The sequence below is a fragment of the Anomaloglossus baeobatrachus genome, chromosome 3 (genome assembly GCF_048569485.1).
Source record: "Anomaloglossus baeobatrachus isolate aAnoBae1 chromosome 3, aAnoBae1.hap1, whole genome shotgun sequence".
NCBI classification, from domain to species: Eukaryota; Metazoa; Chordata; class Amphibia; order Anura; family Aromobatidae; genus Anomaloglossus; species Anomaloglossus baeobatrachus.
The window spans coordinates 604494900-604519474 of NC_134355.1; the positions used below are offsets into that span (position 1 = coordinate 604494900).

The following is a 24575-nucleotide window of genomic DNA, read 5'->3' on the forward strand; positions in this document are numbered from 1 at the left end:
GCGGCGCGGTCACTTGCGGTCCCAGTGGAAGACGTCGCAGTGACCTGCATCAGATGTCGGCAGCGGGGCGGTGTGACGTGACCGGCCTCTCCTCCACTTCCGGGTTGCGGCGCGCACTGGTGACGCGCGCGTCGCGGCCACGTGACCCGATGCGGTCACGTGGTCTGGCGATGCGGTCACGTGCTTCGGCGCTGGTGTCAGCTGACCCGGAAGTGTCGGCGATGAATCCTGCAGCGATCGGCGGCGGCTGCAGAGCAGGATGCGGGTAGGATTTCGCAGACCCAGACAACCGTCCAGCAGCGGTGCGGGCAGTGGTAAGTGACATCACTGGCCCTGACAGCCTCAGATCAGTACGGTGCGGGGGTCAGCGTGATACCTGGGCGGCGCGGCCACGTGACCCATGGCGCGGTGCGGGGTCTGGCGGCGCAGTCACATGCCCCTGGCATCTCGGTCGTCTACTACTGCCAGGGATCTAGGTGGAACAGCCTGAACGGGGTCCAGCAGGCAGTGGCGGCACGTCTCGATCGTCTGCATATGCCAGCTGGCGGATGTGCGGCTGGAGCGCACCACCCCCTCCTAAGTTGTGGCTCCGAGCCGGTGACTACTTGACAAGCGTCCCCGGCTGGCCGGCCAGTCCGGCCGGTTGCGTTGCGGCCCTGGAGGGCTGCAACCTGCGTTTACCCGTGGAGAAGATGGCGGTGCTCGACGCGGAGGACATGTGACGGCTGTTCCGTGGGATCCCATGGAGTCAGCCTAGTAAGTTACGGCTCACTTAAAACCTTGTATTAATGCTTGAATTATGGTGGGTGGTGAGGGTGTCGTTAGGTATGATTTTGGGTGCATTAGGGCGGTAGTTGGTTTGTCAGCGAGTTTCGGCAGGAGGTTGGGGACCCTGAGTACGGCGTTGAATTTTGTGTGTGAGTGGTGGCTACGTGGTCCCGGGTGCCTTGCTATGCTAGGGTGTCTATTTATAGGTGACGACTTTCTTTATTCTGGATGGCGTAATGGCGCTTGCATTCTCTGGGTGTTTTGTATGATTGGGTGATTTTCAGGTGGTTTGTGACTGATTCAGGTGGAAGTCGGCGGTGGGGCGGTGATTGAGGCAGGGATACGAATACTTACAAATGGGTTGTGGATAGCCATGGTCACGGCAATTCCATGGTTTCTGTAATGGTCATGGGGGTCTTTTAGCTAGAGGATTATCTCGGTTCATAATATGTGATAAGAGTTTGATGGTAGTCCACTGACATGGTGGCCCGGCGTGCGGGGGCGCATTTGCATTCGGCGTCTTACTTTGGAGCGTTGCATGGGGTGTGTGCTATTTGAGAGGTGAAGGGGAAGGTGGTTGTGTTTTAAGAGGGGTGCTTTAAGTTTTATGGGCATTGGGCTAGCCCGGTTCTCCAACTGGTGTTGTGTGAGTACTGGGGGTATTTTGCTGGTCCACTGGGGCGCGGCATGTTTTGTTGCGGCCAGATGTTAAGGTCGAGATGATGGGGACAGCAGTTGGATATCTGTCCTTCCTTGCGGCGGTGGACGACACCTTTCTGGGGGTCTTGAAGTGGACCAGTCACCTGTATGCGGCGCCCAGGCTAGCCGTCTATTGACAGGAGTAAGAGGCGATAAAAAAAAAAAACAAAAAAAAAAACAAAAAAAAAAAACAAAGTCACGATTTTGTTGCCTTTGCCTGTAATCGTTTTTCAGTGTTTGTTTCCGATATCTTTCGTACATGTATTGTGTGGAGCTGGATGTTTTATGGTTGCGCAATGCCGGTTATTGGGGTCTATGGTTCGGGTTCGTTCCCATAGTTGGGTATTATTCCAATATTCGGGATGGTTGAGTGCTTATTTTCTGTTTCTGGGACAACCTGGGCTTGCTAAGCTGTTTCTTCATGCCCAGAGTGTATTTGCAGAGTTAGAATGTGTGGGATAAATCGATGTGTGTGGTTCGTATAGGTGGGGCCCTATGTTTGAGGTACAGTTACGGGCCATTATCAGGTTCCCGTGTATATCATGCTACTGTTTTGTGGTCCAGTTTGGCTTCTTGAATTCGTGGGTTCACGTGCCGCTTGGGGGTTCATGGGGAGATTACGGGAGTCTGCCGGCAGTGTCTGCACGGGGCAGTTTTAACAAGTTTTATACACGCGGATTGGTATGCGGTTCTTAGTAGGGTTGCCGGCTTAACGTTGGCAGTCCGTATTGGGCGGCATTCGTTATGGCGGTTGATAGTAGCTCCACAGGAGTTTATAATAAGAGTAGGTGGTTCTCGTTTACGATGGGTTTGGGGTGTTTCTTCTGGGTACAGCTGACTTGGCTTTGCCTTATGGGTATATGGTTCGTCTTGGTGTGTTTCTTCCTGGTGCCCCCCGGGTAGGGGGCTCGGGTAATGTGTCGGTGCAAGGAATAAGTGACATTGGCATTGGGTGATTTAGTGTGTGGCTTATTGGTGTCGGGGGGGGCCTCCTATTGGCGACTTGCGGTAGTTTCCAGCCAGGTAGTGCTGCTGGCGGGTGTTGCTCCATTTGTTGATTATGTGGACAGACTGTGGGGCCTGTTGTGGGTTTCGCGGGCTGCCACGCGGTGGTGCAGCCCCTCCCGGCAGTACATTGCCGGGCGGTTCCTTTGGTCTTACGTATTGGTCGGGACCGGCAGGTATCACGGGTGCACAGTGGTGCGGCGCAGCTGCGGGTGAGGTATTTGAAGTAGTGTGTGAATAGGTTGCAACTATGCCATTACCTCCCGCAATGTTGGGTTGGATGGCTGGGGTAGCCAGTGCGGTATGCACTGGCTCTTATGGTTTAAGGACGTGGTAATTGTCTGGGGCGGTGCCCCGTTTGGGGGGTTGTTTTGCGGCGCTTTAGGGCTGAATGGCGGGGAGGCACCAGACACTCGTGGGTGCAACGTTGACGGTTGGCCCTGGCTTATGGTGTCTGCAATTTCGGAGAAATATGGTGTTTGAGTTTCTCTGGATTACGGGTCGAGTGGGAGTTTCTGTTCTCTCGTTTTTGTGAGTTGTATTGAGTCTGCAGTTTAGCGGGGATGGGGTGTGGTGTGCAGTTGGCTTTTGGTGAGAGGGTGGCAACGGTAGGGTTGTGCTGCCAGGTTCAAAGCACACGGAGATACCAATGATTAACTGTGCTTATGTGCCCCCCCCCCCCTTTTGCGGGGCTTTGAGCATTATGCGGTGGTCAGAAGGGTGTATGCTGACTTAATTAGGGAAATCATCTGGTGGTGGGAGTATGGTTACACAGTGGGGATATAGTTAAGGTCTTTTCTTCAGGCCGGTGGTCGGCTTGACTGTCTTTGGTCCCGTGTTGTTGTGTCTTTGGGGTGGAATGGTTTTGGCTATTGGACTGGGTGGTAATTCCAGGATCGGTGGGATAATACACAGTTTACGGGAACAGCAGCGTTTTGGTACCGCACGTGGGTGGAGGAGACGTGGTCGCTGGGGGGGCATCCGGGGTGCTTGATCCGTGACATCGGGCTTGATTGCCCTGGGCCATTTCTTCCTGCCTGGGTGGCGTGCTCGTGTTGTTGTTCGCAGGGGCATGACTGTCTAGCGGTTCATTATTTGGTATGTCTTAGGATCTACCAGAGGTTGGGGAAACAGGGGAGGTTGTTTTGTTTCCAACTATAAAGGTTGGCTTTGCTTAATTACCAGCTGATATGTAATTTGGAGGCGCCTGCAGTGTAGCTGTCTCAACGAGGCCGAGCTTGCCCCCTTATTCCTGGGAGATGGGGGCGGCGGCTCAGGTGGCTCGTTGGGGACTGGTCGCGCAGGCGGTGCATAGGATCGGACAGCGGGGTTGGCTAGTTTCTGGTCTTGGGGCGGCTGCCCTTGTTGTACTGGTACACCAATAATGGTTGGCTTTGTTTCATTATCAGTGGATGTGTAAATTTCAGCGGCGCCTGCAGTGTAGCTGTCTCAACGAGGCCAAGCTTGCCCCCCTATTCCGTAGAGATGGGGGCGGCGGCTCTGGTGGCTCGTTGGGGACTGGTCGCGCAGGCGGTGCATAGGATCGGACAGCGTGGTTGGCTAGTTGCTGGTCTTGGGACGGCTGCCCTTGTTGTACTGGTACACCAATAATGGTTGGCTTTGTTTGATTATCAGTGGATGTGTAAATTTCAGCGGCGCCTGCAGGGTAGCTGTCTCAACGAGGCCAAGCTTGCCCCTATTCCGGGGAGATGGGGGCGGCGGCTCTGGTGGCTCGTTGGGGACTGGTCGCGCAGGCGGTACATAGGATCGGACGAGGTGTTCGGCTAGTTGCAGGTCTTGGGTCGGCTGACCTTGTTGTATTGGTGGTTTGGTGCAGGTTGACATCGTAAAGTCTATTGGGGGGTCATTTTGCTTGATTGACATTGGTCCCGCAGTATTGGTTGCTCGACCCGAGGAGTCGGGTCGGGTCGGGTTTTGGTGGTGGGGCTCGCACGTACAAGGTGTCATACGTGCTCGCTGTGGCGGAAAGGAGGGGGGTATTTGAAGTCGGTGGATTGCACAAAGAGCGGGGGGGAACCCAGTGCAGGAGCGGGTTACCCCTGGTGTGCAATGGTATGGTTGGTGGGTCCCTGCTGTGCTCGGTCACAGCGGGACATGTTAACGTGGGACCCTGCTGTGCTGGGTCACAGCAGGGCATGTTAATGTGCTGGGTGTCCTCGAGCCGGTGTGGTGCGGCTGAGGGCACATGGTGGAGCAACACTCGGCTGGGTGTCCTCGAGTCGGTGTGGTGCGGCTGAGGGCACATGGTGGAGCTGGTGTTGCAATCATGGACAAAGGGACTCTTCACTTACCCCCCCTCCTTTGCTGGTGGTTATGCTTATGGAGTTATTTACTATGTTTATGAATAAAATGTTATTGATTATTTTGGTGTTAATAAACGAGGCTGCTGTGGCCTTTACATCCAATGTCACGCAGTCTGTGTCTTATTTTAGTGGAAAAGTGGTGAAAGGTGGATAACTGGTTTGGGTCAGAACGGCAAGTTAGGGCCGTCAGTCAGACGTTCCTAAGTCAAGAAAAGCCCGGACGCCTGCCCTGAAAGGGCTCAAGGGAGGGCAACATGACTGAGGAGGGATGCTAGGCCTGAGGGTTAGCAAGGGGTTAAGGTACAGGGTATTTTGTGCGGGAAAAGTGGGAGGTGGAGTTATAGGGCTGTGGGGCCATGTAATTGGTCAGGGGGTTGCTAGTGTAGGGGAGTATATACAGGGCTAGATTAGGAGGTGGGAGGTCATTCACTACCTGGAAGACGTCTTGAATTGTCCCGCCCACCCGCCCTATTTTGGATTCCTGGCGATCGTCATGGAGAGACGAGGAGGATCGACCTTGTCGCAGCAGTCGGCGGAAAGGAGGGGGGTATTTGAAGTCGGTGGATTGCACAAAGAGCGGGGGGGAACCCAGTGCAGGAGCGGGTTACCCCTGGTGTGCAATGGTATGGTTGGTGGGTCCCTGCTGTGCTCGGTCACAGCGGGACATGTTAACGTGGGACCCTGCTGTGCTGGGTCACAGCAGGGCATGTTAATGTGCTGGGTGTCCTCGAGCCGGTGTGGTGCGGCTGAGGGCACATGGTGGAGCAACACTCGGCTGGGTGTCCTCGAGTCGGTGTGGTGCGGCTGAGGGCACATGGTGGAGCTGGTGTTGCAATCATGGACAAAGGGACTCTTCACTTACCCCCCCTCCTTTGCTGGTGGTTATGCTTATGGAGTTATTTACTATGTTTATGAATAAAATGTTATTGATTATTTTGGTGTTAATAAACGAGGCTGCTGTGGCCTTTACATCCAATGTCACGCAGTCTGTGTCTTATTTTAGTGGAAAAGTGGTGAAAGGTGGATAACTGGTTTGGGTCAGAACGGCAAGTTAGGGCCGTCAGTCAGACGTTCCTAAGTCATGCAAGTCTGTGGGGAAATTGTGTCACTTCTATAAGTTGGTCCAATCTGCGGAGCCAGACGTTCAATGGATCAGAGCTCAGGAAATCTGTGAAGGACACAGTGAAGTTACAGCTAAACATGGCAGTTTAGGCAGTGCACCCGTTTGTTGCACCAACAGATTAAAAATGTTGTCTATCATGTCAAATATAACATATTTGCTGCCTCGGTTATTTGTAAATTGTTAGTTTTGTTAAACAAAATTGCACTTTCTGTTTCATCATTTTAAACAATTTAGCTGTTACAGACAATTTTCCCTATTCTGACTTGCACGGTGTAAAAAATGCTACTTGCGGATTACAGGAGAGTTGTGTGATATACCTTTGTCACACTGGAATATTAAAGAGGTGGTTCATCCATTTTGAGAAACAAGGTGTCTCTGAAATACCTTGTGTTTCCAATAGTGCCTGTGAGCGGCGCTATTGCAGTCCCTCACTACCTTCACATGACCCTGGGCTCCATGACCTCTGATGTCCTGTGATGTTACGTCAACTGCGGCCGGACCGCAGTCTTTCTGAATGATGGCTGTGTATGGCGTTTCACCGCTCATCACAGCCCAGCATCTCGCATGCTGTGACGCTGGGCTGTGATGAGCAGTGAACCGCCACCCACAGCCATCACTCAGGAAGACTGTGGCCAGCCTCTGTTGACGTGACATTACCAGACATGAAATGTCACGGAGCCTGGGGGTCTGCGAAGGGGTTGAGCGGACCACAATAGCACCACTCACAGGCACTATTGGCAACACAAGGTCTTTGAGGGAAACTTTGCTTCTCAACATAATATCGATGTGGCACTACTGGAAAGGGGTGAACCACCCCTTTAAAATAGGTGCGGAAAAAGAAAAATTGTGTATAGTTTTTTTTTTTTGTTTGGGGATAAGATTTTTTGTTTTAAATTCTTATTCCCTTAACAAAAATTGCTTATCCCTAAAAAGCTAGGTCGCTATTTAGGTACATGCACCGAAAGTAATTTGTGGTAATATTTAGCAGTATTCTTGAGATCGCTACGAATTTTAAATGCAGCTAGCAAAATAACATTTCATTTTGTAATTTTTTTTTTTATTTTTGTTTAACAATTTCTCCTTTCAACAAAAATTCAATGTAAGTTATTTATCCCAAAACATTATATTCTGATGGAGCCAAATGTAGATTCAGAATCAGAAATGAAAATGGCAACAGAATGCAGCATTGTCGTGAGGTGTACATTATATGGTTGATTAATTCTATAATTATAAAATGTATTCAAAAACTAAAATGGAAACTTCCTTTAAAAGATTTTTTAAATAAACATCCACATACTGTACCTTTAAAAAATAGAATGAGAGAAGAAAAGATAGTAGGATTCACATTCCAAAAGCAAGCACTTCCAACACACTGTAAACGGTGTGCGTACAGGTCTAACATTGGACTATTACAATGATAAAGTGTGGAACAAAGCAGAATTTCTTTAAAACATGCACAGTTTGTGAGGTAGACAGTTGTGGCCACCCCCCATGTTTTTTCACTGCCGGGAAGCAGATATTATCAGGGGACTGGCTGTTGCCAATATCATGGTACACGCCACACCCTCTTATATCCCAGAGGGGAGGGGGAGCACCAAAGAGCAGCTGCTGTCACACAGAATTACAGGTATTGTGAGGATATAGGACTGCATTGGGCATCTCATCTTTATAATTTGGAGGGCATGGACCTTAGAAGATTTTTTTTTATCTCCCTGGATTACCCCTTAAATATTCAGAAATTTAACAAGTCTCCAATAAATCATTGATAGTGGAGAGGGGTATGAAGCTGTCTTCAAATCTCTGGGTTTTTTTTTACTTTCTACTATGATGGGGAAGGAACAGAAATAGGGAGACATCTGATTCGCTCATAAGACCACGCCAGTAACATACAAGGGAATGTCTCATTGAGGATGTCTAAAAAGGGGTGAAAAAGGAGCACAAAATAAGTTTAAAAGAATATGGATTGCAACATTCATTATGGTGTTGGAAATAGACAATGAAATATGCTTGGTTGTTCCTTTTAGAGCTGTAATTTCTGTACAGTAGAGGTAGTGTGCATTGTTAACAACTGCCAAGGTGAGGAAATATGTAGCAACATGGCTAAAGGCAATAAATGTAATTCAACCTTAATTCAGTTAAATAAACGTATATACAGTATGTTATGGTTTTCATGTACATTTTCAAGGACACTAGCAGGGGTGTGCATAGAAATGATGGGGCTCCATTGTAAATGTCCTAATGGGGCTGGCCATAAAAAAGTAAAAAAATAAAGTATCTAGTGGAGTAGCTTTGGTCACAGTGCATAGGCACAGAAATAGAAGGGCATATCTCCCATGTATTGTGGCACTTACAAATTACAAATTACAAAACGGGCCCCCTGGTTCTGGACACTCATGGGATAGCCTCTTGCAAAATGTCCCGCTTTACCACAACGGCGGCAGATGGGCTGCCCATTGGCAGTATACCGATCAGGAACTTGGGACAATGGGGTCCTTACCGCGTCGTCGCCATGGAAGGTCATCAGCATTGGAAACCTGTTCAATGGATACTGGTAGCTGTTTCACCTGCTTGGACTGCACTGCATGGGTTAAGGCAGACACACACTTGATCAGTTCCTGAATCTGGAGTCGCCAATCATCGAGGGGATACTTTTCCACAGCTTGCTCTTTGGCATCCACCTTTACCTTGGTAGTGAACACAGGATTGGGCCGAGATGGTTCACGCAGCATTTGGATGGCCCAGTCTCTGAATTCGGCAAAGATGATGTCTGTGTGTTGCATGGCTACGATGCGCAGCTGGGTCCGGTGAGCATCAGACAGCAGTTCCTGCAGAACTGGTCGGTCAGTAGGTGATTTTCATCCCCCACCTCTGCTGGTGCCACCTGTTTGACTGCTTTCATTGCCTCCTGCAGATTTAAGGCATAATCCTGTATGCTCTCCTGGGCCCTTTGCTTGCATCCATAAAACCGCATTTTGATCTCAGACGGTGTACGAGTATCAAAGTTTACCTTCAGTTTAGCTAAAATGTCCTTCACCACCCTCTTGTCAGTCTCCAGCCAGGACCTGACCTCCCTCCGGGCTGCTCCAGTTAACTTAGCAATGAGGATGTTGGCTTTCTGGCTCTCAGTTAGGGGGTAGATATAGTATACGCCATAGACTCGCTCCTTGAAGTCAGACAAGGTGTAGGCTTCTCCAGAATACTGTGACAGCCAGGTCGATCCTGGGAGGTAAGGCATGCTAAACTGGATTACTGGAGCAGCGGCTACTGCAGCATGGACAGCCTCTGCTTTCTCCTCAGTGTACATATTAATTTTTCGTCTTTGCTTTCTGACTGGCTCTGCAGCAGAACTCCTGTTAGCGCCTTTTGCTGTTGGCTGCACCCACGACCGCACGCCCCCTCTGTTCCCACTTTTTGCAGAAATGGCGTCTGCTGATTTTGTTAATACACCACATACAGTCCATACACAGAAAATTTAATAGGTGCACAGTACCCAATGGTTGCAGGCACGAATATCCTGTTCGTGACGCCAAATGTAGCGCCCCTTTGGTCAGTTGTTTTAGCCTACTCATTGCCAGGCCGGGGGTGCAGATCCTCTGCGATGTCCCGGGGTGGCCTGGCTCGGTTCCGTTATCCCGAGGCGTACAGAAATGAGGGTGAAGGGAGGTAGTTGGAGGATGGGAGTGGTAGTGACAATTAGGTAAGTCTTTTTAAAATCGTGATGCCAACTGTGGTACGCGGCAAGGTATGAGCTGCCGCTACAGGTGGTGCGCTCCGGGGCTGATGGTGAGGGTCGCAGCCGGGATGGTGTTGCTCCCCACAGGCGGAGCGGGATTACCCTGGGGAGGATGATAGAGGACAGACGGAGGTGGTTGTAGTTCCCATTGGTGCCAAAGAGCTGGGCAACGGCGCCAGTAAAGGAGAGGCAGGGGCTGCGGTTCCAGTTCTTTTACTCACAGGTAGTTCAGGTGCTGTCCCAGAGTACCGCTCTCTACCACGATGAGCTCCAGTAGATCTCGGATAGTCGCCGGTCACCGCAGGTGCCCGTGAAAGTCTTTAGTGAATTGTCCCTCGGTTGCTATCCAGAACCCGGGCCGAGCCTCCAACTTCGAGCCACGGGCCCACGAAGAGAGAGAAACACTTACTCCAGTTGTCAGTGCTAGATGTTGTCCCTCCCAAGCTGTGCCTGGGAAGGTCTGTGTATGTGTGATAGTGGCGCCTATTTCTACCCGAAGTGGTGCCATCACCCAGTGGTTGTCCTAGTGATGGGGGAAGTCACATGCTTCGTGATGGCTAACTACCCTGTCTGCCCTAGTCCAACCCCCTGTGGGAAGGCCCCTTACTGTTGTTTGTGTGTCTTTTTGTGAAGGCTCCGGTAGTTAACCCCCTCCTTACCCGCTATAGATATTACCCCTTAAAAGTGGTGTAATATCCTGTGGCACCTGAAGCCCAAGGGCACCGCATAAACACTGCACAGAGAATCTTTGTCACCTTAATTGTGGTTTCCCCAATGCAACGGTGGCAAATATATGGCATTAGTGAGGATACCACTAGACTGTAGGCAGATGAAGAGGTTGAACACGTACATACAAAAGTGCTTTGTTCAGTGGACACAGGCAAGGGGCTTATTTAGGCCTTGTGGGTTCATATTCCTTAGGGCATTATAAGCCTCTCAGAATATGAGGCCACTAGGCCTCAATAAGTTATATATGTGTGTGCCGCCCTTGCAGCGGATTGAACCACTCGGATCCGGGGTGATTACTCTTGGCTCGAGTGTCTCCGGACCTGGGGGCTTGGGGCCACTTTAAATGTGAAGGGGTCATTATTTACAGGGGAGTTATAGTTCGTGGTGCCACCGTGGTGTACAGTATTGATGGGGATACCGCCACTGCCGATGGGAGTACCTGGGGTGACGGAGTGGGGCAGCAAGGTGTCCTTGCCCTCTCGGTGGGATGTCGTGGGATGCAGGGGTCACTCAGGTACTCACTCAGTCAATAAGCAGACGCTGACAACTGGGTAAACCAAGTCTCTGACTGACGTTGTCTCTCAGAGGGGAGCTCGTCCGGGTCCCGTCCCCTACAGTGTTGCCTGGTGATCCATGACCTGCCTCATGGCACAAAGTTTTTACTTCAACGTAGTGGCCCGGTAGTCTGAAACTTGCCGGGCCCCGATCCCCACTGTAGCTAAAGGCCGCTTTACATGCTACGACATCACTAAAGCGATGTCGTTTGGGGTCACGGAATTTGTGACGCACATCCGGTCGCATTAGCGATGACATTGCGATTTTGAATCGTCGCAAAAATGTTCAAAATCGCTAATCTGTGAAATGCCCCCCTAATCTCGATTACCGTTGCTGCTGCAGCTACGATGTAGTTTGTCGCTCCTGCGGCAGCACACATCGCTATGTGTGACACTGCAGGAACGAGGAACCTTACCTTACCTGCGGCCGCCGGCAATGAGTAAGGAAGGAGGTGGGCAGGATGTTACGTCCCGCTCATCTCCGCCCCTCCGTTTCTATTGGGCAGCTGCTTAGTGACGTCGCTGTGACGCCGAACAAACCGCCCCCTTAGAAAGGAGGCGGTTCGCCGGTCACATCGACGTCGCTAGGCAGGTAAGTAGTGTGACGAGTCCGCGCAATGTTGTGCGCCACGGGCAGCGATTTGCCCGTGTCGCACAACCGATGGGGGCAGGTACACACGCTAGCGATATCGGTCACGATATCGCAACGTGTAAAGCGGCCTTAAGTGAGGGAGCCTGTTCTCAGGGATCACACTTGGTATTTTCTTGGGCTGCTTGTTTGGAAGGCCCTATCCCCCTCGTTGTGCTAGTGCCCCAATTCTGGAGTGGGTGGGAACAGATCATAAAGGCTCTGCTCTCCTCAGGTTAATTGCCGGGTTGCCTGAAGCTTCTCCCCGACCTAAGGTCCGTGTACACCGCCATGCCTTTGGTCCCGGATTGGTGATAGAACCAGGCTGCTGACCATCCTCCTTGACAGGTCCAGGCACCTCGTCTCAATCCCCTGCGACCGGGGGTCCGACTCCTCTTGGTCCAGACCACCGTCTGCAACCTAGCTAGCTTCACCTGGGAGCCACCACTCCCAGCCTCCTCTGAGCTCCTCTCAGCTTGAGGGCTACTTCACATCTCCTCTCCTTCACTCCACTACATTACACTCCTCACCTCCCCTCCCTGACCCCCCAGGTGGGCGACTCTATTTCGCTCAAGCCGTCCACTGGTGTGCCAGGTGGGTGTGGTGCAGTGTGTATCTAGGTTTTGATTTGCTGTTGGGGGCAACACTGTAAGATAGGGTCCCAGAACCATGAAGGACTCAAATACTGCACGGAAGGGCAGTTTATGCAGTACCATGCAGTACCAGTACAGTACCATGTGACAACCTGATAGTCCAGGGGCATCATATGTACACTAGAGATCAAAATTACAGAACAATGTATGATCACTTGCTTTTTTCAGAAATAATATAATCTACATTGATCAACATTTGAAGGTTTTTTGTAAGGGGTAAATCATTCCACTAGAACAGTGTTTTACAAAAGATCCAAAGTTTATCAACATAAAACCTTAATTTTGCCCAAAACGTGATGATCATAATTAGAGAACAACAATGACTGTAGCACAGAGAAAGAGTCTAAGTAAATTTTCTGAAGGTAACAACAGTCACGAATCAGTAGAAAATGTACAGACCTTTGCTTTTAATGACTTCAGCACATCTGTGGCCACAGGACATAACTAGTCTCTCACACTGATCTGGTGTGATTTTAGTCCACTCTTCTTCCAGTTTCTTCCACAGTTCTTTGTCTGTTGTGGGTTTCTTCGACCATAACTTTGTCACCAAGGATTTTTCAGAGGTTTTCTATTGGGCTTAGATCAGGACTCTGGGCTAGCCATTTTATTGTTTCAATGTTTTCTGTTTCAAGGAACTACTTTACCTGTTTTGCTGTGTGACAGGGGTCATTGTCCTGTATGAAAATTGATGATTGAATGATGAACACAAGTAAGGAGCCACAAGTTATTGGAGAAATTTCTGATACACACTTGTATTCACTCTGCCGTATAGGTGTATGAGAAGTCCAACGTCTGCTGCAAAAAACATTCCCCGAACCATGACACTTTCTCCACCACCTTTCACTGACTTCTTAACAGACTGTGGGTGCAGTCTTTTCCCAGTTTGTCGATAAACATAATGTTTCCCATCAGACCCAAATAAATTAAACTTGCTTTCATCACTAAAATGAACTGTGGATCACTTCTCCTCTGTCCACACAACATGCTTCTCACCAAAGGTGAGTCTAGCCTTTTGATTCTTTCTGTTAATTAGAGGTTTGGTCACTGCTGATGGGTTTTCAGTCCAAATGCTCTTAAATGTCGTGACACTGTATGACTGTATATCTGGAGTCCGGACATCCTCACACTTCACTAGTGCAGACTCCCCTACCACTGCTTCTGCTTCTTGATGATGATTGGTTGTAGTACAGCGGGAAAGCAGGATTTTTATGACTGAAAGTCCCACCCCTCCTGTTCTGTGACCCCCATTGGTTACACTTCAAGGCTGCCCATCATATGGAAGATCCACCTTCTAACTAATTATATACAAAAAAATTACAAACGGTGTCTTTTTTCCAGCCAGACATTACAGCCAGCAAATATAGAGCAAGAGTTTTCTGACTGTAAGTGAATTTAAAGACTGTTGGCAGCCCTGGCACAAGGCTCCCACAGATCACACGCCCTATAGCGGCTGACTGGTACAGTCACTAAGTAATGAAAATGTACAATTCTACATGGATGGATACTGGAGGCTGTGAATATAAACTGCATGATATTTTATTGTATAACTAAGTCACAAGCTCTTGGGATTTTGGTAAGAAAAGTAACCAGTCGAAAGCATCCTACGGAGAGATATGCCTAAAAATATATTTGACATTTGAGATTAATTTCAATAGATAGAATGCCATTAGGGAATGGTCGCATCAAGCTTTGTACTCATATCCTGACATAATGAGATAAACTGCACCTTTAAATAAATATTTTCTAAGTAAAATGAAAATCTTTTAAATAAATGAAAACCCATTATAAGACGGTTGTAAATTCTGCAATATTAGAATTTGTTTCAGAGGTTGGTGATCAGTAAATCGTTGAAATCAGAATGGAACTCTAGCAAAATATTAATATCCAATAAAATGAACATAGAGTGCCTTGAAAAAGTATTCATACCCCATAAACTTTTCTATATTTTTTTCACATTACACCCACAAACTTAAATTTATCTTTTTCATATACCAATACAAAGTAGCAAGTATTTTTGAAGTGTAAAGGATACATGGTTTTCTAAATATGTATAAAATATGACTGAAAATTGTAACATGCATTTATATTCAGCCCACCTGAGAAGAGTTGAGTGGAGCTATGCAAGTTTGGTTTCACCGGACTTTAGATAAAGTTCAGTTTGGCACCTGGATTTGATCTGAACTTGATCCTGAAATTTGAACCCCTTTGAAAGTCACTGATTGGGCAGTTCAGCTCTCCGCCCACGTACATTTAGCCACAAACGGAGCTTATCTTGGGAAGGGATTGCATGAGGTTTTTTTGGGTGGGGGGGACAGACTACATCCAAAAATGTTGTTTTAACCTTTAGTGATAGCCATTTAGAAACTGCAAGCAGATTGAGCATGGAACATGCCTGAGTACCCTGATTCTCAATAGTTGATAGCTTACGTGCAGCACCCGAACTCCAAACTTAGACACTGATTTTTGTTAAAAAAAAACTTTACAGTTTGGGTTTGCTCATCTCTACCCCTGGTTCAACACTTTGTAGGCCCACCTTTCACTGCAGTTACTGCTGCAAATCCTTTGGGTATGTGCTTACCATCTACAGTGCCTACAAGTAGTATTCAACCCCCTGCAGATTTAGCAGGTTTATACATTCGGAATTAACTTGGCATTGTGACATTTGGACTGTAGATCAGCCTGGAAGTGTGAATTGCACTGCAGCAAAAAAGAATGTTTTGTTTTTTTTTTTTTTAAATTGTGAAAAGTTTATTCAGAGGGTCATTTATTATTCAACCCCTCAAACCACCAGAATTCTGTTTGGTTCCCCTAAAGTATTAAGAAGTATTTCAGGCACAAAGAACAATGAGCTTCACATGTTTGGATTAATTATCTCTTTTTCCAGCCTTTTTTGACTAATTAAGACCCTCCCCAAACTTGTGAACAGCACTCATACTTGGTCAACATGGGAAAGACAAAGAAGAATTCCAAGGCCATCAGAGACAAGATCGTGGAGGGTCACAAGGCTGGCAAGGGGTACAAAACCCTTTCCAAGGAATTGGGCCTACCTGTCTCCACTGTTGGGAGCATCATCCGGAAGTGGAAGGCTTATGGAACTACTGTTAGCCTTCCACGGCCTGGACAGCCTTTGAAAGTTTCCACCCGTGCCGAGGCCAGGCTTGTCCGTAGAGTCAAGGCTAACCCAAGGACAACAAGGAAGGAGCTCCAGGAAGATCTCATGGCAGTGGGGACATTGGTTTCAGTCAATACCATAAGTAACGTACTCCACCGCAATGGTCTCCGTTCCAGACGAGCCCGTAATGTACCTTTACTTTCAAAGCGTCATGCCAAGGCTCGTCTACAGTTTGCTCATGATCACTTGGAGGACTCTGAGACAGACTGGTTCAAGGTTCTCTGGTCTGATGAGACCAAGATCGAGATCTTTGGTGCCAACCACACACGTGACGTTTGGAGACTGGATGGCACTGCATACGACCCCAAGAATACATTCCCTACAGTCAAGCATGGTGGTGGCAGCATCATGCTGTGGGGCTGTTTCTCAGCCAAGGGGCCTGGCCATCTGGTCCGCATCCATGGGAAGATGGATAGCACGGCCTACCTGGAGATTTTGGCCAAGAACCTCCGCTCCTCCATCAAGGATCTTAAGATGGGTTGTCATTTCATCTTCCAACAAGACAACGACCCAAAGCACACAGCCAAGAAAACCAAGGCCTGGTTCCAGAGGGAAAAAATCAAGGTGTTGCAGTGGCCTAGTCAGTCTCCTGACCTTAACCCAATTGAAAACTTGTGGAAGGAGCTCAAGATTAAAGTCCACATGAGACACCCAAAGAACCTAGATAACTTAGAGAAGATCTGCATGGAGGAGTGGGCCAAGATAACTCCAGAGACCTGTGCCGGCCTTATCAGGTCTTATAAAAGACGATTACTAGCTGTAATTGCAAACAAGGGTTATGCCACAAAATATTAAACCTAGGGGTTGACTAATAATTGACCCACATTTTTATGTTGAAAATGTATTAAAATTTAACTGAGCAACATAATTTGTTGGTTTGTAAGATTTATGCATCTGTTAATAAATCCTGCTCTTGTTTGAAGTTTGCAGGCTCTAACTTATTTGCATCTTATCAAACCCGCTAAATCTGCAGGGGGTTGAATACTACTTGTAGGCACTGTATGTGCTGCAATATTTGACCATTCTTCTTTGCAATACAGCTCTAGCTCAGTGAGATTGGATGAAGAGCATCTGTGAAGAGCAATTTTAAAGGTTTTCCACAGCATTTAGGTCTGGACTTTAACTGGCCCATTGAAACACATGAATATTCTTTGATCTTAGCCATTCTATTGTAGCTCTGGCAGTATATTTAGGGTCATTGTCCTACTGGATGGTGAACCTTCACCCCAATCTCAAGAATTTTGCAACCTCTAACAGGTTAAGCTACATGATTTGTTATGGTCTTGTCTCTATTTTTGGAGACTAGTGACAGATTCAGGGTTGACATCCCTCATTTCCATCTGGGACTCAACATTTAAACGTAGTTTTATTCCCTTCAGTGCATTATTGTTAATGTCAGTTTTATTCTACAGTAGTTCATAGCTGAGTGTTTCAGCTGCAGCTACTTAGTAGCCATGCCCCTTCAGGTTTAAGTAAAGATGTTACCCAGCATTCCTTGCTGAAGATATAAATCCATTTGCTCTCTGGCCGCCTTGGCTGAAGGTCCTGTGAAGGCTTGTTCCCAAAGGCAGACTTTACAGTGGAACCTTGGTTTACGAGAACAATGCGTTCTGGGAGTGTGCTTGTAAACCAAGTTACTCGTCTAGCAAAGCAAAATTTCTCATAGGAAATAATGAAAGCTCAGACAATTCGTTCCACAACTTGTTCAATGTCCCATCCTGGTCCCCTATTGTGCCATTCCACACATGCACAAACACGCACAAACACACACAAATACACACAAACATGCGCGCGCGCACACACACATATTATGCTCACCTTACCTTCCATTCCATTGCCGGCCTCATTGTTCTTGTAGTTCGCCGGTACAGGATGTGTATCGGGTAACCATTGTGACCGATACCCCAGGGCCTCCGCTGCCAGAGCGCTGACATCAAAGGCAGGAGACACTAGCCTCTGATTGCCAACGCACTGCCTTTGAGTAGCGGCTGACAGCAGAAGTTCCTCCATCGTCACGATGGTTACCCGATACACATCCTGTATCAGCAAACTACAAGAACCATGAGGCCGGCGATGGAACAGAAGGTAAGGTAAGCATAATATGTGTTTGTGCATGCGTGTTTGTGTGTGTCTGTGCAGACTGCACGAACGGGTCAGAGCGCGATGAAAGTACGGAACCGGAAGTGTGTGCAGTGAGCATTTGCTCATACGGCAAAGCTTGCTCGTAAACTGAATTACAAATTTACAGCAAGCTTTGCTCATATAGCAAAATGCTCACAAACTGGGTTACTCGTAAACCGAGGTTCCACTGCATCCTCTTTTTGTTGCTGTTCTACCCTGTTAGTCTTACCTTCCCCTGTGTCATATGACTCATATTAGTGGGGCTAGCGTCTCTCACCTGCCAATGCGCTAGTTAGGGCCACTACAGGGTATTGTTAGGGTCTCCGTTTCCTGTTTGGCGACAGTTGAGGAGACTGTATAGGGCCTGGCTAGGAGGGTAGGAACAGCTGCAGGTTGGTGCAGGAGGTGTCCCTTTACCCCCTCACTAGAGCAAGGGCCCACCATTATTAATGTGTTCCCAGTGTTCCCCCCTACCTGTTGTATTGTTTGTGTACATTTTGTCGTGCATCAGACATCCAAGGGTCTGAAAGCACGTGCCAGGCTTGTTATACTCTGCAGCGTGACCTGATTGCACTGTATTTATCGCCATCCATCTTCCTATCATCTCTGACCACATTTCTAGTCCTAACTAAAGAAAAACATCCCCACAGCAACCATGTTTGATGGTGGGGATGGTGTTTTAAGGGTGATGTGCAGTGTTAATTTTCCATTACACATATCATTTAGCATTTAGCCCAAAAAGTTCTACTTTGATCTAATTTGACCAAAGCACATTTTAGTATGTGGAACAAAGTGCTCTGGTCAAATGAGACCAAAGTAGAACTTTTAGGGCTAAATGCAAAATTCATTGTTTGGCGGAAAACTAACTTCACATCCATACCATGCTGTTGGAAGACTCTTCTTTAACAAGGACAGGGGAGATGGCCAGTGTTGATTTGTACATATAAAAAGACAAAACCTGCAACAGGGCATAGTATTGATGTGATGTGTATGAATGTAAAAAAAATAACTGTTTGCAACATGCACACTTTGAGGTAGAAGGATGAGGTTAAATGGTTATCCTAAGGTTGTGCCTTGAGCTCCCTAACCTTTAACGTTCTTGTTGCTGATTCCGTTGTGTTGTCCTACTGCTGACCTTATTCTGCTACTGTGACACATTAATGATCTGTCAGTGTTCTAAAGTCTATATTGTTATTACTATGTTTGCTATAAAAGTGCACATGGCTCAAATGAGCAATGATTAGAAAAACTGCTTTGGAAATTGACGATGTTGGGTCTGGTGACTTTGCAGGACTGATAACAGCAGCTGGGTTAGCAGCTGAGAAAGAAGAGGAGATGAGCAGCTAACCGCTGTACAGAAACCAATTAGCTGGAGACAGCCGACTGGTATCTCAGAAGTTACCTCAGGAGGAAGTGTAGCTTTTGTGCATACTTGGTTAACCTCTGATTGTCTTTGGCAATAAGCTGAGTACTATGTAAAATAAAAGCTTTCATTGCAGTAGAATTGCAGAAGATAGAAAAGGCAAGTAAATTGCAATATGTTTTATTTCCATGTTGTCTAATTAACCATGCTAATTTGATAACATGAAAATACTCCTCTAGATGCTCCAATGTTGGGGATTTTTTTGTATTTTCAAAAAGAATTATTTCACCTTCACAAAAAAGAATGTACAAGGCATGTTAAAACTCAGTCCAGTTGCTTGTGACAAGCAAACACATCATATCTGACACTGATTTCAGATTTTTCTTTCAGGAAAAATGATTGTGCTGTTTTGCTTCTGCTTTCTAGTGCATTAAGAGTGAAGAAACATTTTTTATTGTGATACAAATGCCGCAGGATAGCTGCATATAACTGATCAATCACAGTTGGTCGCACACTGCTGTTCTTACCTCGGTTATATTTTTTATCATATATAAACTGACTCTTGGAATTTGTTGCAGACTATCATACTTCACTGTTGCAGTTGTACAACACATTACTCTCTGTAATATTTGTCTAATGTTTCTACTTCTATTGCTGTGCTTTTAGCACTGCTGTTCTTTAACTATTTTAAGTTACCTTAAAATTGATGGTGCATGAAGCTTTTAAAATGTCTGTGATAAGCTCTTCTGATTGGTTGCATTATTCTATGTGATGTGATAGCTGCAAAATATTATAGGGAAGCACACATGGTTGTTCCTGAGGTCATTTGAGCCTTCTCTGGTTGATGCAATTTTCTGCAATGTGTAAAATTGTGGTAGACATTTTTTGGGTTGAATTGCATGAATTTCCCTGTACTTGTAAATTTAATTGAATTGATTCAGTCATCTCTTCTTGACAGGTTCTTTGTAGTAATTATAACAATTTGGCAGTTGTATTATCTCCCAATATTGCAAATGATCCCCTATCTATCTATAATTGACAGAATTTGATAGGGGAAAAATTGCTGATCATTGAACCTTCGAATAGGACTCTGGCACCCCAAAAATAGGGATCTCCAGAGCCTCATTTTAACAGACGTAGAAGTGCCCATGTTCAGTTTTCTCCTTTCATTGGCTCTAGAACTACTGGACAAAGTGGAGTATAGTACATGTCTATTTCCAGAAGTCCCATTACCAAAGAATGGAGTGGAAGTGAAGCATGGATACCTGAGGTTCAATCATGGCAAAGCTAATTCTTGGGGTTCCAGAGTCTCATTCTTTGGATTTCTGAGGGCCCAGTGATCGGAGCTATCAGCAAGGTATCTCCTAACCAACACATAGGGTATAATTTTCAATTTCAAGTCAAGCTTTCACCTCACAATCACTGATAGTTCACTCTGGCAACAACCTAATGACTGGTCCCCCTGTTCCCAGCCTGTTTTGAAGCTACATATACTCTGAAAATGTGTAGTATTTTAGAGGAAATCATAGAAACATAAAAAGAGGTAGCGAATTCCTAAATTCATGCTGTCCATAGTTCAGGGAGCATGTATCACCTGACAGGTTCTCTTTCAAGGAAAAGAAAAGTTATTTTTTTCCATGTTAGAGCTAGAGCTGAACGGCTGGTAATCCATTCCAATGAGCAATATTTTCTAGCAATGAGCCTTCAGATGTGTTAAAGAGGATATACACTATTTGGACAACCCCCACTCATTCTCCTTGTTGGCTCCTGTAAAAATATAATGCCATTACTCACCTCCGATGCGATCGTGGTTCCAGCGATGTCTGAAGTCACGTTTCAGATTCCAATGTAACATTGTTATGTCCCGCGAGCCCCGCGACCAATCAGTGCCTGGTGTTTGTCTCCCCACTTTTGGACATTTGAGCAGGATGCAAGTGCTATGCTGACTTCCTGTCTAGATGGCGGATGAAGAAAGCTGGAGCTGATTGGTTGCAGGACCCACTCGTCATAACCATGTCACCTGGGCCTCAGGAACGCGACTTCATACATTGCTGAAACCACAGCAGCACCAGAGGTGAGTATAGGCTTATTTATTTTTATGGGGGGCGAACAAGGGTAATTAGTAGGGGTTGTCCAACTATTGGAAAACACCTTTAAATGCTGGTCATGGCCCATAATGAGGACATTCAGGTTTTCAAAGCAGATTCCCTCCAAACTTATCCCTACTAACTCTATGAAACTTCTAGTTTTCTATTATGTTTTTCTGTATTTTATATATTTTTCTGTATTTTCATAGGAACTGGAATTTCAGGATCTCACTGGTGTTTTACATTGTATTCACTCCTTCATTGCTGCCAAGGTTGCATCTATGGACCCCACCTTTATAAACAGCCAAAGTATTACGAGGAAATACATTTACAACACGTGAAGAACAAGCATGGAGAAGCAATATTTTCTTGTGGGATTGAGATTTCATGCACAAATAATTTGGAATCAAACTTTCTTAATAAAACATAAACTATTTCTCCCTCCTGTCTATGTCAGCTCGGTGTATACACATTCACTTTATTTTCCATTTAAATGTATTTCATAATATCAGAAGCACATTTTCCTATTTCTTTTATGGAAAAGGATAATGAAATAGCACTTTAAGAAAAATATTCCAGGTTGTCTTAGAAGCTGTATATATCCAATGAAGTAGGATCCTGGCTGGAGGGTTTTGTTGTATATAGCCTGATAGCATGCATATTACATTTTAGAATTTTCTTTTCTTAGGAGAATACAATCTACAGTCTGCTGTCAGCAGCTTTAATGTAATATTCTGTTAATAAATTTTATGGTCTTACCAAATGTATTTATGAGGGAATCAAACAGATGGTATAAGTATTTATGTATTTTGATAAGATAATATTACATACTGTATATTTCATCAGTGTGTTATAAAACTCATGCATAATGCAAATTCTTATAAATATTTAATTGAAAAAAAAATTACAAATGTCTCATTTTTTTATTGCCTATTGCATTTGACAGTATTGTATTAACCATAAAGAGCAAATGGGGCATGTAATATGATGTACCAGTGGTTCTCCGAAAATTAGACAGGGTGTTAAATTATTTTTTGCTATGAATGATAGGCTAGGGCTTATTTTCAGAGGAGGTCTTATTTTTTTCCCATGAACAACAATCCACATTTATTCTTGAACAAAAAAAACATTTATTCAAATATAATCATATCACATTCTGGATTATCAACATAACTCTCCAAAGCCGGTGTGTAACAGATGTGTATCATGTATGTTTAGACTCCTTCAATTAAGAGACCTATGGTGAAAACATTGTCACTTGACCGTGATATCACAAAGGTCCTTAATCAGTCTTAAGGCCACTTTACACACTGCGATATCGGTACCAATATCGCTAGCGTGCGTACCCGCCCCCATCTGTTGTGCGACATGGGCAAATCACTGCCCGTGCCACACAACATCGCCCAAACCCGTCACACGGACTGACCTTCCCTGCGACGTCGCTGTGAGCGGCGATCCGCCTCCTTTCTAAGGGGGTGGTCCGTGCGGCCTCACAACGACGTCACTGAGCGGCCGCCCAATAGAAGCAGAGGGGCGGAGATGAGCGGGACGTAACATCCCACCCACCTCCTTCCTTCCGCATTGCGGCCGGGAGGCAGGTAAGGAGAGCTTCCTCGTTCCTGCGGTGTCACACGTACCGATGTGTGCTGCCGCACCAACGAGGAACAACTTTGTTACTGCTACAGTAATGATAATTGAGAATGGACCCCCATGTCACTGATGAGCGATTTTGCACGTTTTTGCGACGATGCAAAATCGCTCATCGGTGTCACACGCAACAACAACGCTAATGCGGCCGGATGTGCGTCACCAAATCCGTGGCCCCAACGACTCCGCATTAACGATATCGTAGCGTGTAAAGCCCCCTTTAACATATCAGGAGGAGAGATGCTGTGGACCCTAGGAGACTGGAGGACCTGTGAAATTGCCCAGTTTTCTCTCTCTTCTCCTTATGCCAGTCCTGCATACCAACCTGTCACCTATTCAGTTCTTTTATACTTCTGCAATTAAGAGACCTTTGGTTGCATCATGGTCACATGACTCAAGTCACCAAGGGTGCTCAAAAATCTTAACATCAGAATAAAAATGCTGGGGGTCTCTAAGAATTCTTGTGAAATTATGCAGTTTGACTCTCCGTGATGCTGGCCCTGACTGTAACCAGGGCTGGATTTTTGAGTAGGTCTTATATTTCAACTATAATCCAACAATCGTGTACAATCGTGTCATTTATGGGGTAGGTCTTAAGGCCCTGTCACACACAGAGATAAATCTGTGGCAGATCTGTGGTTGCAGTGAAATTGTGGACAATCAGTGCCAGGTTTGTGGCTGTGTACAAATGGAACAATATGTCCATGATTTCACTGCAACCACAGATCTGCCAAAGATTTATCTCTGTGTGTGAAAGGGCCTTTGCTTTTAGAGAAACACTGTAATACTTAATTTCTACAAAGAGGGTAACTAGTGCTAACCTAACATTTTCTCAAATAGAATGGCTATCTTAACCCCTTCACGACCTTGGATGCATATATACATCCTAGGTAATGTCCCCCCACTAATCGCAGGCTTCAGCTCCAACCCATGTCTCCTGATCAATCATCAGATGTGTGGATAATAGATGCATGTGGATTAGAGATCCACTCATAGCTGCCCACCACTTAGATTGCCCTGTACAAACCTGACAGCGCGTTTTAAATGGATGCGGCGGGGATCACGCCATTCCACGCCACCATCGGCAGCCCTGTGTTGCAATAACGGGATGCGATGTTGTTGTAATGGTAGTGTGGGGTCAGCTGATGACCCCTGATACTACCATTACTTATTTCTTGTGAGAGCTGACAGAGCGCCAGCACTCACAGGAACACTACATTTCTCCTGATTAGAGTAATGCTGCAGCATCACTCTGATCAGGACAAGCGATTGGATGGTACAGTTATAAAGTCCCCTAGGGGAACTAGTAAAATCAATAAAAAAAATTCTTCAAAAATATAAAAAATATAAAAAAAACCCCTAAAAGTTCAAATCACTCCCCTTTTGCCCCATTGATAATAAAACAAAATAAAAATACACATTTGTATCGTCGCATTCAAAAATGTCTGATCTATCAAAATATAAAATCAATGAATCTAATAGGTACATGGTGTAGCTATATAAAAATTGCAAATACCAAAATTACGTTTTTTGGTCACCATAATATTTCAATTAAAATGCAATAACAGGTGATCAGAATGTCATATCTATTCAGAAACGCCAGCTCAAGATGCAAAAAATAAGCCATCAGTGAGCCCTAGATTCCAAAAAACGAGAACTCTATGGGTCTCTGACCAACAAAAGCCTTTTTTGGACAAACTTCTGAATTTTTGGGGGTATATATGTTTAGTTTCTACGAACTTGTACCAACCTGAGGCATAATACGGACATGTCAGTTTTACCATATAGTGAATGTGGTAAATAAAAGACCCCAAAAACAATCGTGCAATTGCCCTTTTTTTGCAATTTCACTTGGAATTGTTTTCTATTTTTTTCCCCATTTTCCAGTACACTATATGGTAAAACTAATGGCTTCATTCAAAACTATAAACGGTTCCGCAAAAAACGAGCGCTCCTATGGCTTTTAGAA

At 46.0% G+C, this 24575-nt stretch overlaps 1 protein-coding gene across 2 annotated transcripts in view; it reads left to right on the plus strand.

Moving 5' to 3' along the window:
• SNTG2 (syntrophin gamma 2) overlaps positions 1-21801 on the plus strand; it is an 873134-nt gene extending 851333 nt beyond the window's left edge. For both annotated transcript variants that reach the window (XM_075341061.1, XM_075341060.1), the window contains exon 17: positions 21169-21801. In XM_075341061.1, coding sequence (XP_075197176.1) covers positions 21169-21300 — 132 coding nt within the window. In that variant the 3' untranslated portion in view covers positions 21301-21801. The remainder of the gene's footprint in view (positions 1-21168) is intronic.
• Positions 21802-24575: the final 2774 nt, after the last annotated feature.